This window comes from Somniosus microcephalus, chromosome 16, assembly GCF_052327205.1.
Source record: "Somniosus microcephalus isolate GS21.2 chromosome 16, FLI_Smic_1.0, whole genome shotgun sequence".
Classification (NCBI taxonomy): Eukaryota; Metazoa; Chordata; class Chondrichthyes; order Squaliformes; family Somniosidae; genus Somniosus; species Somniosus microcephalus.
Window position 1 is genome coordinate 92,804,157 of NC_141002.1, and position 22,823 is coordinate 92,826,979.

Consider the following 22,823-nt stretch of genomic DNA (forward strand, 5'->3'; position numbering starts at 1 on the left):
TAAGATGTGACCAATGTCCTCTTTAATTTTTTTTTGGGGGTGCGCGACCCCTTTAAGGGGCTGCGTGGCCTATCCGAAACACCGCACATGCGTGGTTTTTCCTAATTAAAAGCCGGTGAGCTGGCTGCGCCGAAGCTGCAGAGCGCTGCACAGCCACGCAGCTTAAAGGGAGTGTTATAAATCTTTTTATTAAGAAACTACTCATGAAATAATGCTGGACGGCCAGCTGGTGGCGCCGTCCAAGGAGTATAAATACTCGGGTGTGGGCCCAGCTTGCCCGGGACATTTTGTAAGACAAGGAACTAGTGAAGTACAACTAGACCTCCATGTTCTGAAACAAGTTGATTAAAGCCTTGCTTTATACTCAAACCAAGTGTGTAGTGAGTTTTATTACATCAGGGAGCATTGGATGTGATCCGAATAATTTCAATTTGAGTTTTCTGTGTATTTTTGCAGATACTTGAGGACTTTATATATCTATCTGTATGTTTTGCACCACACACAAACATGCACTTTTTTTTAAACAAAATTGTGAGCTAAGTTACAAAGAGAAAACATTGCTTTTATTTATCCAGTGAGCAGACCCAGTTTAAAAATACATATAGGACTTTTGAGGTTTGCATATTATTCAAAGTGACTGAGGTAGATTTTTGTTTCTACTTCCTGGGCAAAAGTATTGCCTGAAAAAAGTAACTTCAAGCAGCTTGAGTACATTATATCTATCTATCCATCTATCTATCCATCTATCTATCCATCCATCTATTCATCCATCTATTCATCCATCTATTCATCCATCTATTCATCCATCTATTCATCCATCTATTCATCCATCTATTCATCCATCTATTCATCCATCTATTCATCCATCTATTCATCCATCTATTCATCCATCTATTCATCCATCTATTCATCTATCTATCCATCTATCTATCCATCCATCCTTGCATTTCTATAGCGCCTTTCATGACCACAGCCAGTGGAGAACTTTGTTGGCATGTAGTCGCTGTTGTGATGTAGGAAACGCGGCAGCCAATTTGCGCACAGCAAGCTCCCACAAACAGCAATGTGATAATGACCAGATAATCTGTTTTTTGTGATGTTGATTGAGGGATAAATATTGCCCAGGATACCGGGGATAACTCCCCCTGCTCTTCTTTGAAATAGTGCCATGGGATCTTTTACGTCCACCCGAGAGAGCAGACGGGGCCTCAGCACTGCACTGGAGTGTCAGCCTAGATTTTTTGTGCTCCAGTGTCCGGAGTGAGACTTGAATCCCCAACCTTCTGACTCCGAGGCGGGAGTGCGACCCACTGAGCCACGGCTAACACAAAAAGTGAAGCTCTGTTCCCCCTTCCCTCCGGAAGCAGATTAAAAAAGACTGTACTTTGCGATCCTCCTAATCACTCCACGCTGCTTGAAGCTACTTTTGTCAAAAAATGTGTGTACAGGGATTTTTAAGTTAGTAGAATTATAGGGGGAATCTCAAACAACAGTATTTTGTATATTTTAATATGGGTAGAGACCTCGGGCAGGATTTTCATTGGGCTGTGGAGGCGGGATTGGAGGTGTGTGGGGGGGTTAAAATCCCGAAATCGGGAGACACGAACCCATCCCACCCCCAACCCGCCTCCATGCCAGTTTCAAAGGAGGCGGGTACCGGACCTGTGCTGGGATCCGCCTCCCTGAGGCGGGAAGGGGATTAGTGCCAATTAACTGCCTGTTAACAGGTAGTTAACGAGCAGTTTTTTAGCCTAATCCCTATTTTCATTGGTGAAATGTGGGATTCCTGACGGCTCCAAACCATGCCAAGTTAGCGAGGCGGGCCGTCGGGATGAAGGGCTTGGAGGGTTGAGATGTCCGGTGTTCAGGTGAGTGATGGGTGCATGAGTGCAGAGGTAAGTGTGTTTGGTGTGTGTAAAGTGTTTAAAGAAGTTTTACTTACCTTTACAGCCTTCCTTCCTTCAGGTCTCGGGCGTCCCTCATCTCACCGGCACAGAAAGCAGAATGGCCACGATGTGTCAAAAATTGCAGCATTCAGCTTTCTGTTCTGGGGAGATCTCTAAATCATCCTGAGAGGAAGGAATTAACCTGGAGTACAGATTGTTAGTGTTTGACAGCTTCAAACAGCTGTCAAACGCTGATATTTCATCTGTCAAAAGGTCTTGACAGATGAAATTTCAATCTGTGACGTCACCTGTTACCGGGTGGCCCTTAATTGGCCTGCTGAGCCCGCTGGGCAGGCTCAACAAGGTCAATCAAGTCAAAATCGCGTGGGTTGGTTAGAACTCGATAGAGGCGGGACGACAACCCCGCAAGTTGTAGTCCCGCCTCCTACCTGCCTCCTCAATGAAAATCCAGCCCCTCATGTTTGTAAGTTGATATTGTGCGACATATTGATTGTCACATCCCTTGCAGCTATATATTTGAATATTACAGAATGACTTCCTGCCTGTCCTTTCTTTTCCTTCTGCCCTACTCTTAATCTGTATTAGGTTTTAGATATCGATCTCCCTCAGTCACTCTTTACCTGTTTAAAACTCTTTGTTGTGTAGTTGGCAGGTTCTTTGGAATCCATAAACCACAATTTGAGGGACATTGAAGCCGCATTTCTGCCCGGTAGCCAGCTGTCGGATCATTGGACATATCAAGAAGGAACACATCCAGAGGACAAAAAGTACGCTTACATTTCCAAACCTTTGCATGCTTTTTTTTTTGTTGGCGTTTGGGAGGAGCTGCCGATCTGTTCATATAAATCAAAAATGTATTTTTTTTTCAGTACTGAAAAACTTCAGGTTCTTCTGGACTTGATAACTGGCATCTATCTTCAGTTCAAAAAGGATAAAGCGATGCACAGTAAGTATGCACGCTTTTTAGACGTTGTAGCAGGGTGATTGCGGGACCGGTCATAGAAATTTACAGCACAGGAGGAGGCCATTCGGCCCGTTGTGTCCGTGCCGGCTGAAAAAGAGCGATCCAGCCTAATCTCACATTCCAGCTCTTGGTCCGTAGCCCTGTAGGTTATGGCACTTCAAGTGCGTATCCAAGTACTTTTTAAATGCGATGAGGGTCTCTGCCTCTACCACCCTTTCAGGCAGTGAGTTCCAGACCCCCACCACCCTCTGGGTGAAAAGATTTCTCCTCAAATCTCCTCTAATCCTTCTACCAATTACTTTAAATCCATGCCCCCTGGTTATTGACCACTACTAAGGGCAATAGGTTCTTCCTATCCACTCTGTCTAGGCCCCTCATAATTTTATACACTTCAATTAAATCTCCCCTCAGCCTCCTCTGTTCCTAAGAAAGCAACCCCGGCCTGTCCGATGAGGGTGCTGATCTCCGAGTAAGAGTGTGGCCCTTTAAGAAACCTCACCTTTAAGAGGAAGGGTGTGGCCCCTTTAAGAACCTCATTTTACAACTGGAGTGTGGGGGAGGGGAGACGTTCGTTCCACCAGCCAGCTGAGCATAAAAGGGTGAGGTTCAAGAATTCTGATAGTTGGAGGACTACTGTTTGTAGGCTCCGCGGCGACAGGCCAGTGGAACAACATACAGTCTATCTCCCGTGGTGGTGGCCACGATTGGTCAGAGGAAGTGCGATGTTTTCTCGCTGAGAGAGGTTACAGCTCCATCCCTGGAGGAAGATATATCTATCTATATATATAAAGGAATCGATCTGTCTGTCTGTCCTTCTGTCTGTCCGTCCGGCTATGCGCTCGAAAGTTATAGAGCGTACCTACGCGCGCGTTACCTCCAAAGAAAGCTTACGCTTCCAGGACGCTCGTAAGCGTATTTACTTTTCGGTCGGACGAAAATTGCTCGCGCCTTATGCAAAAAACCTTCAAAATTAAACTCATTATCTGCTACTTAGCATTGATTGACTGACGTCAAGGTTCCACCAATCCTGTGCCGTCACGATTGACCAATCCTACAGTACGGTCCCCTGATGGTTGGCCAATCGGGGGGGGTTGTGTGTGTGTGTGTGTGTGTGTGTGTGTGTGTGTAATCGTTTTCATCTCAGGGATGTGGCAGCCATTGTTTCACTGCCATTACTTCAGCTTCCAGCTCAAACTACTTTGATCATCCAGCTTTGAAAAAGTTAGTATCTCTTTTAAAAATAACATAAGATTTACCAAAAACGTTTTATAAGTACTTTCACTTTCATCTTTCAAGTTATTAAAAGGTAGAAATGTTGCCCGGCAGCAGATTCACAAAGGGACACAGACAGGGCCCAAAAGCCTGGGACTCGATTTAAAATGTTGCCCGGCACCAGATTCACAGAGGGACACAGAGAGGCCCCAAAGCCTGGCACTCGATTTAAACCGCCCGGCCCAAAACAGCCCTGGCAAAGCCGGGCTCCCCCTAGCTATATAATATATACAGGAAACTTTGTGCTATCCGGCATCCACGGGACCGAGCTGCTGCCGTTGCCTGAAAACTGCCGTACTCTCCAGAGTTAATGTTGAGAGATACGGAGATTCTTTATCTCCATATTTGACAGCAAACACTGTTGCTTAGCAACAGCTTCTAAACACTCGGGTGTGGCCCTAAAGCTCTGCAGCTGAAGCTGTTGCTATAGCTACAGACCTTGCACAGCTTGACTGTTCAAACAAAGCAAAAAAAACAAACAAAAAGAATAAAAAATGGCTGCTGATTTTTGCCGGTGGCTCCAGATTGCCGGATAGCTCACCTCCGGATAGCACAAAGTTTCCTGTATATAGTCGACATTACCATTCCAAGTACAGCATTATCCAATGCATCACATATCTCAATCATAAACTCCACAAATAAAACCTTCAAGGATCTATATTTTAAAATCCACAGCCAAGTCTAAGATACGCTACAGTAGTATAGTGGTTATTTTACTGGACGAGTAATCCAGAGACCTGGACTAATGATCCGGAGACGTGAGTCTAAATCCCACTACGGGAATTTAAATTCAAAATAATTAAATAAATCTGAAATTTAAAAAAAAGCTGGTATTGATACCTACCGGATTGTCGTAAAAACCCATCTGGTTCACTAATGTCCTTTAGGGAAGGAAATCTGCCGCCCTTACCCGGTCTGGCCTACATGTGACTCCAGACCCACAGCAGTGTGGTTAACTCTTAACTGCCCTCTGAAATGGCCTAGCAAGCCACTCGGTTGTATTCAAGAAGGCGGCTCACCACCACCACCTCAAGGGCAATTAGAGATTGGCAATAAATGCTGGTCTTGCCGCCGATGCCCACATCCTGTGAAGGCAAAGGCTCCGAGAAACCTAAATGAAGTCCAATGTTGCAAGGTTTTATTTTCACAATTGAAGCCGCTTGCATAACTCGGGAACAGAAATAAATTAGCACTCGGTTCATTTTATTTTCCATGGTTATGTTTTTGTTTAAAATCCCTCCATTGCCTCGCCTTTACTGTCTCTGTAACCTCCTCCAGCCCTACAAGCCTTTGAGATCTCTGCGCTCCTCCAATTCTGACCTCTTGAACATCCCCGATTTTAATCGCTCCACCATTGGCGGCCGTACCTTCAGCTGCCTGGACCCTAAGCTCTGGAATTCCCTCCCTAAACCTCTCTACCTCTCTCTCCTCCTTTAAGATGCTCCTTAAAGCCTACCCCTTTGACCAAGCTTTTGGCCATCTATCCTGATATCTCCTTCTGTAGCTCGGTTCAAATTTTGATTGATTAACGCCCTTGTGAAGCGCCTTACTATGTTAAAAAGGCACTATATAAACACAAGTTGTTGTTAGGTCAAAAAAAACCTTTATTGATGTCACATCACCAGCTTGGGGTTTTTTTTTTTAAGTTAAAATTCTGCAATTGTGAGACCCCATCAATGTATAAATGAAGATTCCGTTTGTCTGGTAATCCACAAAGTGACTTCCACTAAAATGGCCAAGCAGTTTATGTGAATGACTTGATTCCTTTCGTACTGCCTTCCACTACTTGTCCCCGTGCTAGTAACTGATAACATTGTTTCCGTTAGGCTTGCACAAATAGTGTCTGACTTACAACACAAATGGCAGAGGTCTTCCTGACTTTGCTCTTGATTTAAAGCCATTGTGGCCCTTTGCGAGTACAGTGGAAATGTTGACGTTGAGTAATGAGTTGAACGGATTTTTTTTTTTTGTGTGGGAAGAAGTGAGAATTTTCTAAATAGAAATCCTCTCTAATTGTTATTTTAATGAGACTTTTGTACTTTTTGTACTGGGATGGCAGGAATGACGTATGAGGAGAGATTGGGTCGATTGGGCTTATACTCGCTGGAGTTTAGAAGAATGAGAGGGGATCTCATTGAAACTTATAAAATTCTAACAGGACTGGACAGACTAGATGCAGGAAGGATGTTCCCGATGGCGGGGGAGTCCAGAACCAGGGGTCACAGTCTAAGGATAAGGGGTAGGCCATTTAGGACAGAGATGAGGAGGAATTTCTTCACCCAGAGAGTGGTGAACCTGTGGAATTCTCTACCAGAGAAGGCATTGAAGCCAATTCATTAAATATATTCAAGAAGGAGTTAGATATATTTCTTAAGGCTAAAGGGATCAAGGGATATGGGGAGAAGGCAGGGACAGGGTATGAATTTGGATGATCAGCCATGATCTCATTGAATGGCGGAGCGGGCTCGAGGGGCCGAATGGCCTACTCCTGCTCCTATCTTCTATGTTTCAAGTACTGGTGTAAGATTATTGCCAGTTTATACTGATGTGGAGCTGAGGACAAGGAGTTATACTGCTGGCCCCATATTGCCAAGTGAAACACTGTGCAAGTGAACTGCCTGGGAAGCTGTGATTGAGGGAGTTGTGCATTGCCAGATTTATGGTCTCGATTTTGTGATGGTAATGACGGCAAAATTGTCAGGGTTCGCTACCATCACCCCTCTGAAACTGACCGCAACTTCAGGATTTAGTGCATGTGCAGATAAACGCGGAAATCCTGAAGTTGCGATCAGTCATTCCCTGCTCCGCCACAGATTGCACTCTGGAACTTCCCAGAGCCAGCAGTCAGTTGAAATCACATATATGGATGAAAACTCCCCCTTTTACGATGGAATATCGCTGTTAAAAAAAAAAAAAAAAAAACTAAAACTTTAAGCCTTGTTGAAAGACGTGTAACTGGGTTTTTAACGGCGTACTGACTGCTGAACGACCGTTCTAGCCCTAACAATCATTTTATAGTTCTGGAATGTCAATTTTCCATTACTATTATTAAGAATTACAAGTTTTTAAGTTTGTTTTTGATATTTTAGCTTCTACCTTAATCCTAAGTGTATATCCCAATCTTTATTTCGCTCTCTGTAAAATTTATAAAAAGTAAATTGGAATCTGCATTTTACTTCCTGGTTTGCTGTCTGTGCGAATTCTTCAATCTGATTGGCTGCTTAGCCTGCTTGATGACATCACTGTTGCTGGAGATTCGCTTGATTTGGCGCCAGATTCAAACAAAGGTCGGGAGAGCTGAAATTCACGCCGCAGAGATCGTTCGACCTTTGTAGGCAGCTTTCTTTGAGGCCAGCAGTGAGGGCTGTCGCTTCGCCGCTGACTGCAAGTTTCGGGCCGTTATGTTCTTACGTTCCATTTAAAGTGTTTTTCAGTCACACTGTCAAAGTAGAGCAAGACTACCTCCTCCAAGTGGCCTCGCATCACTTGCCAGGATTTGAGCTTGTCCTCTTTGCTCCCACTTTATGCTGCATGTTTCGCATTGATGTAAAACGAAAACCATGTTGCAAGATCGCAAAGTTTAATATTCCCAGCCTTTAATAAAGACAGAAAATGCTGGAGCGATATAACAATGACTGAAGAGAGGAAAGGTGGGTTATCATTTTGGGTGTAGATGCTTCGAACCCCGAAACACCCTGTTTATTTTTCCTTTCGGGTGCTGATGCGTGATCATAGAATCACAGAAACTTACAGCACAGAAGGAGGCCATTTGGCCCGTCGTGCCTGTGCTAGCTGTTTGTAAGAGCAGTTGTGCTCAGCCCCACACCCCCGTTTTTGTCCATAACCCTCAAGTATCTGTCAACTCCTTTTTAAAATTATGTCATAGAATAGTACAGCACAGAAGGAGGCCATTCGGCCCACCGAACGAGCCGGCGCAGACTCGAAGTGCGATCCTCTTAGTCCCACTCCTGGGAATCAGTTTCTGCCATCTTTTCAGGTAGAGCATTCTCGATCCTGACAACTGAGTGAACTAATTGCTCCATTCTACCATTTTCTATCTCTCTCTCAGTTTTCTAGCTAATTTGCAGTTTTTTTTCTCTCTGTAGTCATTACACCTGCAAGAGTAAAAGTTCTTTATTATATGTTTTAAAGAAAAACATTGGAAACTGGATGGAGCAATGATTTAGATGCTGGCCATTTCCCTCTGGGACTTGAAGTTCAAATTCAGCCTTGACAAATGGGATTGAGAGCCTTCCCTGTCTGCTGGCTGTAGGGGTTCTTCGTGCAATGAGTTTGGGAAGTCTCGATCCAGTTCCGAATGGGCACAAAACCCTTAACCCAAATTCAGGGCCATTGGTAGTCTCACTCAGGCCAAAGAACGGCTGATGCGGAGTAAGAGTGAAACACATCACGCTTGTGTAAAGGAGCGGGTGCTCGTCCGAGGTTGGGGCAGGATAGAGGGAGCTTTAAGCTGCATCTGGCCATGCTACACCTGACCTGGGAACACCTGGCACTGACACTGGGTGCCTGGAATGGGGAAGAGTTCCATTGCCCAGCATCAAGATCCCTCACCTGGATGAGCACAACTTTTTGATGAGCAAAGAACATTTTGGTTTCCTCAAAGTCAATGCATCGCAGTTGAGTGGAAAGTGGGGCAACCAGTGTGTGGAACCACAGGTTGCATCTGCTTACAGGCACAAGCCTACTGACTTGGGGAAGGGGAGATGGCAGAAGGATGGATAGATATGGCATCATGAATTCTGCAACATCGTGTCCACTCCAACGTTTACACAATGCTGCTGCACCGCGACAGGCTGGCCCCACCTAATTATTTTGCAACAGGCGAACCGAAAGAGCATCTTGCTCTTTTTATTTGTTGATGGAGAATTGTGGCAGCTCAATTCTGTTACCTTTACACACTCGGGAGAAGTTCTGCCATTGTTCCAGTTACATTGCTGTTTTCACAGACCTGTGTGTTATAACAAAATAATGTCAATTAAGAGATGTTAATGCTACTGGCACCAATAGTGGTAAACTTATTGATAGTCTTCCCATTTATTACATAGAATGTACAGCACAGAAACAGGCTATTCGGCCCAACTGGTCTATGCCGGTGTTTATGCTCCACACGAGCCTCCTCCCACCTTTCTTCATCTCACCCCATCAACATATCCTTCTATTCCTTTCTCCCTCATGTGTTTATCTAGCTTCCCCTTAAATGCATCTTTGCTATTTGCCTCAACTACTCCCTGTGGTAGCAGGTTCCACATTCTCACCACTCTCTGAGTGAAGAAGTTTCCCCTGAATTCTTTATTCGATTTATTAGTGACTGTCTTATATTTATGGCCCCTAAATACCAAGAATTTTACCCAGAATACTGTTTCTCTTTCAGAGCTGCCGTACAACGAGGAGCAGATTCACAAATTTGATAAGTAAGTATTCAGTTTGCGTTGAATTCATTCTGATTGCTTGTGCTGTAAGAGCTGAGGTTTTTAACTGCTTGTGGTTTCATTAAAAACACCAGTTAATAATCCCTTCAAAAACGTCGCTTCCACGTGATGTACAGAATGGGGGTGATTTTCTGAGCCCAAGTTGCCAGGGAGGAGCTTTGCCCTACATATAAACAACGACGGACAGGTAAAGACCCTCTGGCCCATCCAGCCAGCCCCACATAATGGCGATACCTTGTGTATCACAATATATACACTCTCCACCCCACCCCAAACCATGGGATCTCCTGGGAGAGGCAAAAAAAAAACATGAAAATCCAAGGCCAATTTGGGGAGAAAAAATCTGGGAAATTCATCTCTGACACATCTAGCCGATCGAAACTAGTCCAGGAGATCACACTGGCCCTGAATTCCCTGCAGTGCCCACCGTCTGTGAGAGGTGATCTCCGCCCCAGCCAGAAACAGGTCCAGCTCTCGCTTGAAGGAATTCAGTGAATCAGCATCCGCCGCACGAGATGGCCGCCCGTTCCAGAGGTCGACCATTCTCTGGGAAAAGAACCACCTCCTGACATCTAACCTACAACTTAAATTTGTGAGCCCCGGTCCTCCCTGCTGTCTGTGCCTGTTGGAAATTCAAGGGGCAGGGGGCGCACAGTTTCCCATGATTTTTCCACCCGTTGACTATAATGGTTGGAAAATCATGAGCAGCGTGCCCAAATGTCCGAAATACTCCGCCTGCCCTCGCTGATGATGTGGACTCGTCCACTGGGTCCTCTCCCTGGTAGGTGTGCAGCCACTGCATTAGCCGAGCATTGCATTAGACCAAAGAGCAATCTGCACAGAAACTTAGTTTTCCTTAAAAGAGTGCTGTCTCCGTCAATCAGTTTAGCCAACCTGTTTCTTAAGAGGGGGGGGTAAAATGCCTCATTTAATTTTGCAAATTTGCACGCTGATGTGTTTTGATGAGATTTACTGAATTGCAATTGTGCGTTTGCGAACAATTGAAGGAAAGTTACCAAGTGCTTTAGATTGTCAGTACTGCAGGCCTGTCCTCCGTCACTCAGCAACTGCCGGACCATTAAAAATCATAGAAGAAAAAAATCATAGGAATTTACAGCACAGATGGAGGCTATTCGTGCCGGCCAAAACAGAGCAATCCAGCCTAATCCCACTCTCCAGCTCTTGGTCCGTAGGCCTGCAGGTTAAATAAGAACATAAGAAATAGGAGCAGGAATAGGCCACTCGGCCCCTCGAGCCGGCTCCGCCATTCAATAAGATCATGGCTGATCTTGGGCTCAAAGCCACTCCCCCGCCCGCTCCCCATAACCTTTCACTCCCTTATCTTGTAAAAATCTGTCTATCTCCACTTTAAATGTATTCAGTGACCCAGCCTCCACGGCTCTCTGGGGCAGAGAATTCCACAGATTTATGACCCTCTGAGAGAAGAAATTCCTCCTCATCTCAGTTCTAAAAGGGCGACCCTTTATTCTGAGACTGTGCCCCCGAGTTATAGATTTCCCCACGAGGGGAAACATCCTCTCTGCATCTACAGGAAACTTTGAGCTATCCGGAAGTTGAATGTCCGGCAACTTTGATCTAACGGCAGAAATCAGCAGCCGTTTTGGTTAGGTGTTTTTTTTTCTCCTAGCATTCTTTTCACAGGCAGGCTCTGGAAAGCGTCTTTGTCGCTTAGCAACAGCTTCAGAGACGCTTCAGAGATGCTTCCAAGCTACTGGGCTGAGTGTTTACAAGCTGTTGCTGAGCAACAGTGTTTGTGGTCAGACACGGCAGGCTCTAGAAAGCGTCTCTGTATCTTCGCAACAAGTTTCCTGTACCTTGTCGAGCCCCCTCAGTATCTTATGTTTCAATAAGATCACCTCTCATTCTTCTAAATTCCAATGAGTATAGACTTGACCTTTCTTCATAAGTCAACTTCTTCAAGTTACGGCACCTCAAGTGCACATCCAAGTACTTTTTAAATGTGATGAGGGTTTCTGCCTCTACCACCCCTTCAGGCAGTGAGTTCCAGACCCCCACCACCCTCTGGGTGAAAAAAGTTCTCCTCAACTCCCCTCTAATCCTTCTACCAATTACTTTAAATCTATGCCCCAGTGAACCTGGCTCTACCGATAGCTCAGTGAGTAATTGCATTGTACCTAACTTCATTGGGGCGGAATCCTGAAACTCAGGAGTAAGATTTTATATTTCCTTAAGCCCCACCTTTGCTTTAGCGCACTCAGGCAGCATCTCATCCCCAGCTTAACCTCGTGAGGTTAGAAATGGGAGAATATTTTTAGAAGTCAAACGGTTTGACAGTGCTGAAGGGGGGGACTTCCTCTGACTGACACAGATTGCATCCAAGCAATGAACTTGGGCAGCCCCATCAGCATAATTTAAATTGAACTCAAAGCAGAAAATGCTAGAAAACAACCTGACCTGCTGAGTTGTTTGCCTGCATTTCCAGCTTTTATTTCAGATTTCCAACGTCCGTAGTACTTTGCTTTTATGATTTTAAATTGGGTTGGTTTAGTTTGAAGATACCAGCTTTACCTCACTACCACTTCTCTCAACCCCTCCACGGTCTCTAAATTGTCAGACTGCTTGTCCGACATCCAGTTCTGGATGAGCAGAAATTTTCCCCCATTCGATATTGGGAAGTCCGAAGCCATTGTTTTCGGTCCCCGCCACAAACTCCGTTCCCTAGCCACTGACTCCATCCCTCTCCCTAACATCTGTCTGAGGCTGAACCACACTGTTCGCAACCTTGGTGTCATATTTGACCCTGAAATGAGCTTCCGACCACATATCCGCAGCATAACAAAGATCGCCTATTTCCACCTCCGTAACATCGCCCGTCTCCTCCCTTGCCTCAGCTCATCCGCTGCTGAAACCCTCATCCATGCCTTTGTTACCTCTAGACTTGACTATTCCAACACACTCCTGGCTGGCCTCCCACATTCCACCCTACGTGAACTTGAGGTGATCCAAAACTCGGCTGCCCGTGTCCTAACTCGCACCAAGTCCCCATCACCCCTGTGCTCGCTGATCTACATTGGTTCCTGGTTAACCAGTGCCTTGATTTCAAAATTCTCATCCTTGTTTTCAAATCCTTCCATGGCCTCGCCCCTCCCTATCTCTGTAAAATCCTCCAGCCCCACAACCCCCCCCCCCCCCCGGAGATATCTGCGCTCCTCTAATTCTGGCCTCTTCAGCATCCCTGATTATAATCACTCAACCATTGGTGGCCGTGCCTTCTGTTGCCTAGGCTCTAAGCTCTGGAATTCCCTGCCTAAACCTCTCCGCCTCACTACTCTCTATCCTCCTTTTAATCCACTCCTTAAAACCTACCTCTTTGACCAAGCTTTTGGTCACCTGCTCTAATTTCTCCTTATGTGGCTCGGTGTAAAAAAAAATGTTCTTTTAATACTCCTATGAAGCGCCTTGGGACGTTTTACTATGTTAAAGGCGCTATATAAATACAAGTTGTTGTTGTTGAAGATCACGCACACTATTGCAAATTTGCACTTAAAAGTTGAAAATTTGGAACAGCAGTAAAATGTGAATTTGCGACAGGATTTCCCCCCCCCCTTAATTTATACCGAGCCCCACGAACCAGCTTCAAGACATAATAAAGAACTCAACTGTTTATCCGCAAGTTTGACTTTTTCCCCCCCACCACTGCATCTCTTTAGTTTTACAAGAAACCAACTTCCTCAGTTTCCAAGTGTCAACTTGTTTTGTTGCTTGACTGTCCTAAAGCCGCCGTCACCTGATACACAAAACAAGGATTTAATTCCTCCCTTCCTCTCCAAGGTATCCTGGAATGGAGGCAAGGAGGCGCATGTCTATTTAATGCTCGTGTGAGCCTGCCCATAATAGTGGGCCCATCAGAATGACTGTGGTTTTAGTGTTGCGTAATGAGGGATGTGGTAAACCACTGTTTGTATTCCTGTTTGTCCTATTTGTATTCCACTGTGTACATGCCTGGACATGCCTCGGCTGACTCCTCCCACAGGTCCTAGTATAAAGGTGACTGCTCCCCAGCCCTTGTATCCTGGACCGGTCGACCACTCGAGGCAGACCTCCATTCTGTTGTTAATAAAAGCCTTTGGTTACTCTTCTAACTCTCAGTCTTTTATGAGTAATTGATAGCGCATCAATTTTATTAACAACATTTTTATAATGGAGAAGATCCTCACACCAGCATGCCTGGACTTAGATCATCGGGAGGCGGACTCATCCACCAAGTTTACTCACTGGCTTAAGTGTTTCGAAAAATTCCTGACCGCCTCCGAAGCAATCAAATCGGACGAGGACAAACTGGATGTCCTGACCTCCAAAGTGAACCACCGAGTGTACTCGGTCATCCAAGACGCGACCTCGTACGCGGATGCTATCAAGCTCCTCAAGGACCAGTACACGCGCCCAGTGAACGAAGTGTACGCCAGGCACCTCCTGGGGAGTCGTAAACAACAACCTGGGGAATCGACCGTGGAATACCTTCAGGCACTGTCTGTGCTTGGCCGGGCCTGTGGTTGTAAGGATGTAAAGGCCGCCGTGTACACAGAGGAACTTATCCGGGACGCTTTTGTAGCGGGCCACAGATCCAATTACACACGACAGCGACTGTTGGAGCAGAGTAACCTCGACCTCAACAAGGCCTCTGAACTCGCACTATCGTTGGATGCAGCCTACCAGGGCATGGATGCCTACTCCTCTGCACCGTGGACGCCGCGGGGAATGACAGCCTGGGACACGGTAGGACCGCCTCATAGCGCCGTGCCACCCCAGCCACACCCCAACAACGGCCCAACTACCGCAGCAGTGTCCCAAGGCCAGACAGCAGTGCCCCAAGGCCAGAAATGCTACTTCTGTGGCCAGGCAAAACACCCCAGAGCGCGCTGCCCGGCGAAAAACGCGATCTGCTCGGGCTGCGGGAAGAAGGGACACTACGCTAGCGTCTGCAGGGCCAAAGCCACCCCGAACCCCAGCAGCGCCGCGTGTGGGCCATGCGGGCCGCCATTTTGGACCTCCCCGGCCGTGTGCGAATCACCGGTACAGCAGCCATTTTGGACGCCTCCAGCCACATGGGGATCATGGACGCCGCCATCTTGGACGACAGCCGGGACGCAGCAGGCCCCCGACACCGCCTCATCTGATACCAGCAGCGACACACCGACCCCTACGCTGGCATCCGTTACACTGGACCAAGCGAGACCGCACCAACTGGCCAGTTCCACAATGGACATTAAGGTAAATGGTCACGATACAATCTGCCTTTTTGACTCTGGGAGCACGGAGAGCTTCATCCACCCCGACACGGTGCGGCGTTGCTCTCTCCCAGTCCTGCCTGCGCAACAGCGGATTTCTATGGCCTCCGAGTCCCAGTCGGCGGACATCGGCGGCTACTGCGTGGTGACACTCGTAGTAGACGGGACCGTGTACGATCATTTTAAACTTCTGGTCCTGCCTGACCTCTGTGCTGCCGTCCTGCTGGGGTTAGATTTTCAGTGCCACCTTAAAAGTGTTACGATGGCGTACGGTGGACCCCTACCCCCACTCACAGTCCGCAGCCAGCAGCTTCCAAATTGCCCGCCGCGCACCAGGTGCAACCTCTCCACACTCAGAGTCACCCCCCCACCACTGTTTGCTAACCTCACCCCCGACTGTAAGCCCATCGCCACAAAGAGCAGGCGATACAGTGCCGGGGACAGGGTTTTCATTGAAACCGAAGTGGAGCGGCTCCTGAAAGAAGGGATTATTGAGGGCAGCACCAGCCCCTGGCGAGCCCAGGTTGTGGTCGTTAAGACCAGCGAGAAGCAGCGCCTGGTCATCGACTACAGCCAGACGATAAATCGCTACACCCTGCTGGACGCCTACCCACTCCCCCGCATAGCTGATATGGTCAACCAGATCGCGCAGTACCGCGTCTTCTCGACCATTGACCTGAAATCAGCGTACCACCAGCTCCCCATCCGCCCTGAGGACCGCCAGTACACTGCCTTTGAGGCAAACGGCCGCCTCTATCACTTCCTTAGGGTTCCCTTTGGCGTCACCAACGGGGTCTCCGTCTTCCAAAGGGAGATGGACCGGATGGTAGATCAAAATGCGTTGCAGGCCACTTTCCCATATCTGGACAATGTGACCATCTGCGGCCGTGACTTGCAGGACCATGACGCAAACCTCGAAAAATTCCTCCGCACCGCCCAACTCCTAAACCTGACATATAACAAGGAGAAGTGCATATTCCGCACAAACCGCCTCGCCATCCTTGGCTGTGTTGTGGAACACGGAGTCATCGGCCCCGACCCCGACCGGATGCGTCCCCTTATGGAACTTCCACTGCCCCACTGCCTCAAGGCCCTGAAGAGGTGCCTAGGGTTTTTCTCCTATTACGCCCAGTGGGTCCCCTACTATGCGGACAAGGCCCGTCCGCTGATCAAGTCCACCTCTTTTCCCTTGACGGCAGAGGCCCGCTTAGCCTTCCACCGTATCAAGGAGGACATTGCCAAAGCCACCATGCACGCAGTGGACGAATCCATCCCCTTCCAGGTGGAAAGCGACGCGTCCGACTTTGCCCTGGCCGCTACCCTCAATCAGGCGGGGAGACCCGTGGCCTTCTTTTCACGAACCCTCCAAGGCCCGGAGACCAGACACTCCGCTGTTGAGAAGGAGGCCCAGGCGATTGTGGAGGCTGTGCGTCATTGGAGGCACTACCTGGCCGGAAAACGATTTACCCTGCTCACTGACCAGCGTTCAGTTGCTTTTATGTTTAACAACAAGCAGAGGGGCAAAATCAAAAATGACAAGATCTTGAGGTGGCGAATCGAACTTTCCACCTACAACTACGAGATCTTGTACCGGCCAGGGAAGCTAAATGAACCCCCGGATGCGCTATCGCGTGGCACCTGCGCCAGCGCGCAGATCGATAGACTACGGGTCCTCCACAATGACCTCTGCCACCCGGGGGTCACCAGGTTCTTCCACCTCATCAAGGCCCGCAACCTGCCTTACTCTATTGAGGAGGTCAGGACCATGACCAGGAACTGCCAAGTCTGCGCTGAGTGCAAACCACACTTTTATAGACCAGACAGGGCCCACCTGATAAAAGCCACTCGCCCCTTCGAGCGCCTGAGCGTTGATTTTAAAGGGCCTCTCCCCTCCTCCGACCGCAATGTGTACTTCCTCAATATTATTGATGAGTACTCCCGTTTCCCGTTCGCCTTCCCCTGCCCGGACATGACCAGTGCCACGATCATTAAATGTCTGAACAACCTCTTCACCCTGTTCGGCTTCCCCAGCTATATCCATAGCGACCGGGGCTCATCGTTTATGAGCGACGAACTCCGTCAGTACCTGCTAACTAGGGGTATTGCCACAAGCAGGACCACCAGTTACAACCCCCGGGGGAACGGACAGGTGGAAAGAGAAAATGCGACAGTTTGGAAGGCCGTCCTGCTAGCCTTAAAGTCTAGGGGCCTTCCAACCTCCCGCTGGCAGGATGTGCTCCCCGATGCGCTCCACTCTATTCGGTCACTGCTCTGCACTGCCACTAACGCCACCCCTCATGAGAAAATGTTTGTCTTCCCAAGGAAGTCCACATCAGGGACATCGCTACCGCCATGGCTGACGTCCCCAGGGCCGGTCCTACTGAGAAGACACGTGAGGACCCATAAAACGGACCCCCTGGTCGAGAGGGTCGACCTCCTCCACGCCAACCCCCAGTATGCTTACATCGCATACCCGGACGGGCGGGAGGACACAGTCTCCATAAGAGACCTTGCACCCTCGGGGACCACAGTAACCCACTACCCACTACCACCCCCCCCCCACGATCCGATATCCAGCCCCAGCAGACGGCAGGCCTGGGCCCCGCGACCCGCTCGACATCTACGAGGACGACACGCCTGTGCCACAGCCTACGCTGGACTCGACGCCGGAAGCTTCACTACCCCTGCCGTCGCCACGCCGATCACAGCGGCAGACAAGACCTCCGGAGAGACTCCAATACACTAACTTTTAATACACTTCACCCCGCCGGACTCAATTTTAAACAAGGGGTGAATGTGGTAAACCACTGTTTGTATTCCTGTTTGTCCTGTTTGTATTCCACTGTGTACATGCCTGGACATGCCTCGGCTGACTCCTCCCACAGGTCCTAGTATAAAGGTGACTGCTCCCCAGCCCTTGTATCCTGGACCGGTCGACCACTCGAGGCAGACCTCCATTCTGTTGTTAATAAAAGCCTTTGGTTACTCTTCTAACTCTCAGTCTTTTATGAGTAATTGATAGCGCACTTAAAAGTTGAAAATTTGGAACAGCAGTAAAATGTGAATTTGCGACAGGATTTCCCCGCCCCCCTTAATTTATACCGAGCCCCACGAACCAGCTTCAAGACATAATAAAGAACTCAACTGTTTATCCGCAAGTTTGACTTTTTCCCCCCCACCACTGCATCTCTTTAGTTTTACAAGAAACCAACTTCCTCAGTTTCCAAGTGTCAACTTGTTTTGTTGCTTGACTGTCCTAAAGCCGCCGTCACCTGATACACAAAACAAGGATTTAATTCCTCCCTTCCTCTCCAAGGTATCCTGGAATGGAGGCAAGGAGGCGCATGTCTATTTAATGCTCGTGTGAGCCTGCCCATAATAGTGGGCCCATCAGAATGACTGTGGTTTTAGTGTTGCGTAATGAGGGAGAGGCACTGTTTCCATGCATCCAGAAAACTCTGTGCGCAAGATATCATTCAGGCAACTATCGAAAACCACGTCGTCTATGTTGGTGGTTAGATTGCTGAGCTAACTGCACCACAGCTACAGCTCTCGACAGGAAACGCCGTCATTGTCAGCAGCTTTCAAGAGAGCATTTAAAAAAAAAAAAAAATCAGCATCTCACTAGGATAATTACTAATAATGACCTTGTACCAGTCACGGGGTTTGCTCAGGCGCTGCTGGTCAGATTTTCCTGTCCCCGTGTAGAGGAAAATTGGGTCGGAGAGGAGTGCGCGCCAGTAAGCCCATCCCGATTTTCCATCTGCTTAAATGAATGGATGGACAATCGATGTATTCTCTTATGGGCGGGCAGTCCTTCCTGCCTGATTTTCCTCTATGCTGCACCCAGGTTTTCTTTCATTATTCAATCACAGGACGTGGCTGTTACTGGCAAGGCTGGCATTATAGGCCATTACTAGTTGTTCTGAACTGGGTGGCTTGTTAGGACACTTCAGTGGGCAGCTTAAGAATCAACCACCTTGGTGTGGGACTGGCACACGTATAGAAGCATGGAATAGTACAGCACATAGGAGGCCATTCGGCCCATCGAATCCGCACCGGCTCTTTCGAAGAGCAATCCAGTTAGTCCCACTTCTCTGCTCTTACTCCATATCCCTGCAATTTTTTTCTCCTTCAAGTATTTATCCAGTTTCCTTTTGTAGGCTACTATTGAATCTGTATCCACCGCTCCATCAGGCAGCGCTTTCCAAATCATAACCACTCGCTGCGTAAAAATGTTTTTCCTCATGTCGCCTCTGGTTCTTTTGCCAATCACCTTAAATCTGGTTATCGACCCTTCAGCCATTTCTCTTGTATAGGCCAGACCGGGTAAGGACATAAGAACATAGGAATTAGGAGCAGGAGTAGGTCATATGACCCCTCGAGCCTGCTCTGCCATTCAATAAGATCATGGCTGATCTTCGACCTCAACTCCACTTTCCTGCCCTCGCCCTATATCCCTTAATTCCTCTGGAGTCCAGAAATCTATCTATCTCAGCCTTGAATATACTCAACGACTGAGTATCCACAGCACTTTGGGGCAGAGAATTCCAAAGATTCACAACCGTCTGAGTGAAGAAATTTCTCCTCATCTCAGAATTAAAAGGCCGGCCCCTTATCCTGAGACTATGCCCCCTAGTTCTAGACTCTCCAGCCAGTGGAAACAATCTCGCAGCATCTACTGTCAATCCCCCTCCGAATATAAGAATATAAGAAATAGGAGCAGCAGTAGGCTATTTGGCCCTTCAAGCCTGCTCTGCCATTCAACAAGATCATGACTGATCTTCAACCTCAACTCCACCTTCCCACCCTATCCCCGTATCCCTTAATTCCCTTCGTTCCCAAAAATGTATCAACCTCTGTCTTGAATATACTCAACGACTGAGCAACCACAGCTCTCTGGAGTAGAGAATTCCAAAGATTCACAACCCTTCAGTGAAGAAATTTCTCCCCATCTCAGTCCTAAATAGCCGACCCCTTTTCCCCAGCCAGGGGAAACATTTTCCCAGCGTCAACCCTGTCAAGCCCCTTAAGAGTTTTATATGTTTCAGTTAGATCCCTCTCATTCTTCTAAACTCTAAGGAATATAGGCCTAGTCTACTCAATCTCTCCTCATAGGGCAATCTCCTCATCCCAGAAACCAGTCTATTGAACCTTCGCTGCACGCTCTCTAAGGCAGGTATGTCTTTCCTTAGGTAAGGAGACCAGAATTGTACACCGTACTCCAGGTGTGGCCTCACCAATGCCCTGTATAATTGTAGTAAGACTTCTTTACTCTTATACTCTAATCCCTTTGTAACAAAAGCTAACATACCATTTGTTTTCCTAATTGCTTGCTGTACCTGCATGTTAACTTTCTGTGATTCATGTACAAGGACACCCAAGTCCCACTGAGTGCAAACATTTTCCAATCTCTCACCATTCAAAAAATAGTCAGCTTTTTAGTTTTTCCTACCAAAGTGGATAACTTCCCACTTCCCCACATTGTATTCCATTTGCCATGTTCTTGCCCACTCAGTCAACCTGTCTATATCTCTCTGCAGCCTCTTTGCGTCCTCCTCACCGCTTACTTTCCCACCTAACTTTGTATCATCAGCAAACTTGGATACGTTACACTCGGTCCCTTCATCTAAGTCATTAATAAAGATTGTAAATAACTAAGGCCCAAGCATTGATCCTTGCAGTACCCCGCTAGTTACAGCCTGCCAACCTGAAAAAGTCCTGTTTATTCCTATTCTCTATTTTCTGCCCATTAACCAATCCTCCAATCCATGCTAATATATTACCCCCAATACCATGAATCCTAATTTTGTGTAATAACCTCTTGAAAGTAATCTTATTTGTTTCAATGAGATCACCTCTCATTCTTCTAAACTCTAGAGAGTATAGGCCCAATCTACTCGATCTCTCCTCATAGGACAACCCCCTCATCCCAGGGATCAATCCAGTGAACCTTCGTTGCACCCCCTCTAAATAAGGAGACCAAAACTGTGCACAGCACTCCAACCCCCTGGCAATAAAGGCCAACATGCCATTTGCATAAGAAAAAGGAGCAGGAGTCGGCCATTTGGCCCTTTGAGCCTGCTCCGCCATTCAATAAGATCATGGCTGATCATCTACCTCAACTCCACTTTCCTGCACTACCCCCATATCCCTTGATTCCCTTAATATTCATAAATCTGTCGCTTTCTGTCTTGAATATACTCAACGACTGAGCCTCCACAGCCCTCTGGGGTAGAGAATTCCAAAGATTCACCACCCTCTGAGTGAAGAAATTTCTCCTCACCTCAGTCCTAAATGGCTAACTCTCTGTGTTTCTTGTGCTCGGACACCCAAATCTCTCTGAAAACCAACATTTAATAGTTTCTCCCCATTTAAAAAATATTCTGTTTTTCTATTCTTCCTACCAAAGTGAATAACCTTACATTTCCCCACATTATACTCCATCTGCCACCTTATTGCCCACTCACTGAACCTATCTATATCCCTTTGCAGACTCTCTGCGTCCTCCTCACATCTTACTTTCCCACCTAGCTTTGTATCGTCAGCAAACTTGGATACATTGCACTCGGCCCCTTCATCTAAGTCATTAATATAGATTGTAAATAGCTGAGGCCCTTGCGGCACCCCACTAGTTATAGCCTGCCAATCTGCAAATGACCCGTTTATCCCTACTCTCTATTTTCTGTCTCTCAACCAATCCTTTATCCGTGCTAATACCTTGCCTCCAACCTCACATACCCTTATCTTGCTTAACAACCTTTTATGTGGCACCTTATCGAATGCCTTTTGGAAATCCAAATATACTATATCCACTGGTTCCCCTTTATCTACCCTGCTAGTTATTATATCCTCAAAAAACTCTAATAAATTTGCCAAACATGATTTACCTTTTATAAAACCATGTTGACCCTGCCTAATCATACTTTCTAAGTACAGGAAACTTTCTGGTATCCGGCACTGACGGGACCGAGCTGGTGCCGTACCATCAAAACTGCCGTAGAAACCAGCGCTAATGTTAAAACATACGGAGCTTTTGAGCTCCATGTGAATCAACAAACCCTGTTGCTTAGCAACAGCTTCAAAACAGTCGGCCGCAGCTTAAAAGCGTCTCTGTAGCTAAGCAACAGCTTCAGCTAGACCTTGCAGAGCCTGACTGGGGAAAAAAAAGCAACGAGAAGTAAAAAAAACTTATAGGAAACGGCTCCGGAATTTTGCTGGTAGATAGAGCTTTCCAGACATTTAACCTCCGGTTAAACGAAAGTTTCCTGTGCCCTGTTACTACTTCCTTAATACTGGATTCCAGCATTTTCCCAATGACTGATGTCAGGCTAATTGGCCTGTAGTTCCCGGTTTTCTCTCTCCCTCAGCGGATTTCCTTCCCTAAAGGGCATTAGTGAACCAGTTGGGTTTTTGCGAAGGTGATGCAATACACCCAGGAACAGGAAAATCGTTCCCCGATTGTCGTTATGTTTTCTTTTTAACACTCCAAACCGTTGCAGAGAATTGCGGTTAACTTCTTCCTTTTATTTTTCAATTTTTTTTCCATTGAAGTAATGAGGGCTGGTGATCTTGCAGCAGATGCCAAAACCACCCGTACAAGGGAGGTGAATTATCCACAAAATAGTCCAGCCAAGCTGCTACAGCAATCATGCCTTTTCAAGCACGTGGGCTCAGCAATATGATATTCTGTGATCAATCGCTGCTGAATGTCCTTGCTTTGTTTCAAAAGCACACGGAATGGCAGTTACAGCAGAGCATGTTGGTGTAAAGGAAAATTTTAATCTGGCCCATAGTCTAACGGTTTGCATCCCACTGAATGGAGGCCAACCTACTCGTTCTGCAAGGATCGGGGAACCTGCACAATCGATAATTACTACCCCCGAACTACGCACCACACAGCTTTAATTATTTTTATACTAGAACGTGTTAACATCTAAGAATGGTATTTCCTCATTTT

The 22,823-nt window shown here is 47.1% G+C and overlaps 1 protein-coding gene across 1 annotated transcript in view; it reads left to right on the top strand.

Moving 5' to 3' along the window:
• Nucleotides 1-22,823, top strand: part of tbk1 (TANK-binding kinase 1) — a 76,148-nt gene that overhangs the window by 37,209 nt on the left and 16,116 nt on the right. The window contains exons 14-16 of the mRNA XM_086009443.1: nucleotides 2,553-2,674; nucleotides 2,777-2,853; nucleotides 9,536-9,575. Of these exons, the coding sequence (XP_085865569.1) occupies nucleotides 2,553-2,674; nucleotides 2,777-2,853; nucleotides 9,536-9,575 (239 nt within the window). The remainder of the gene's footprint in view (nucleotides 1-2,552; nucleotides 2,675-2,776; nucleotides 2,854-9,535; nucleotides 9,576-22,823) is intronic.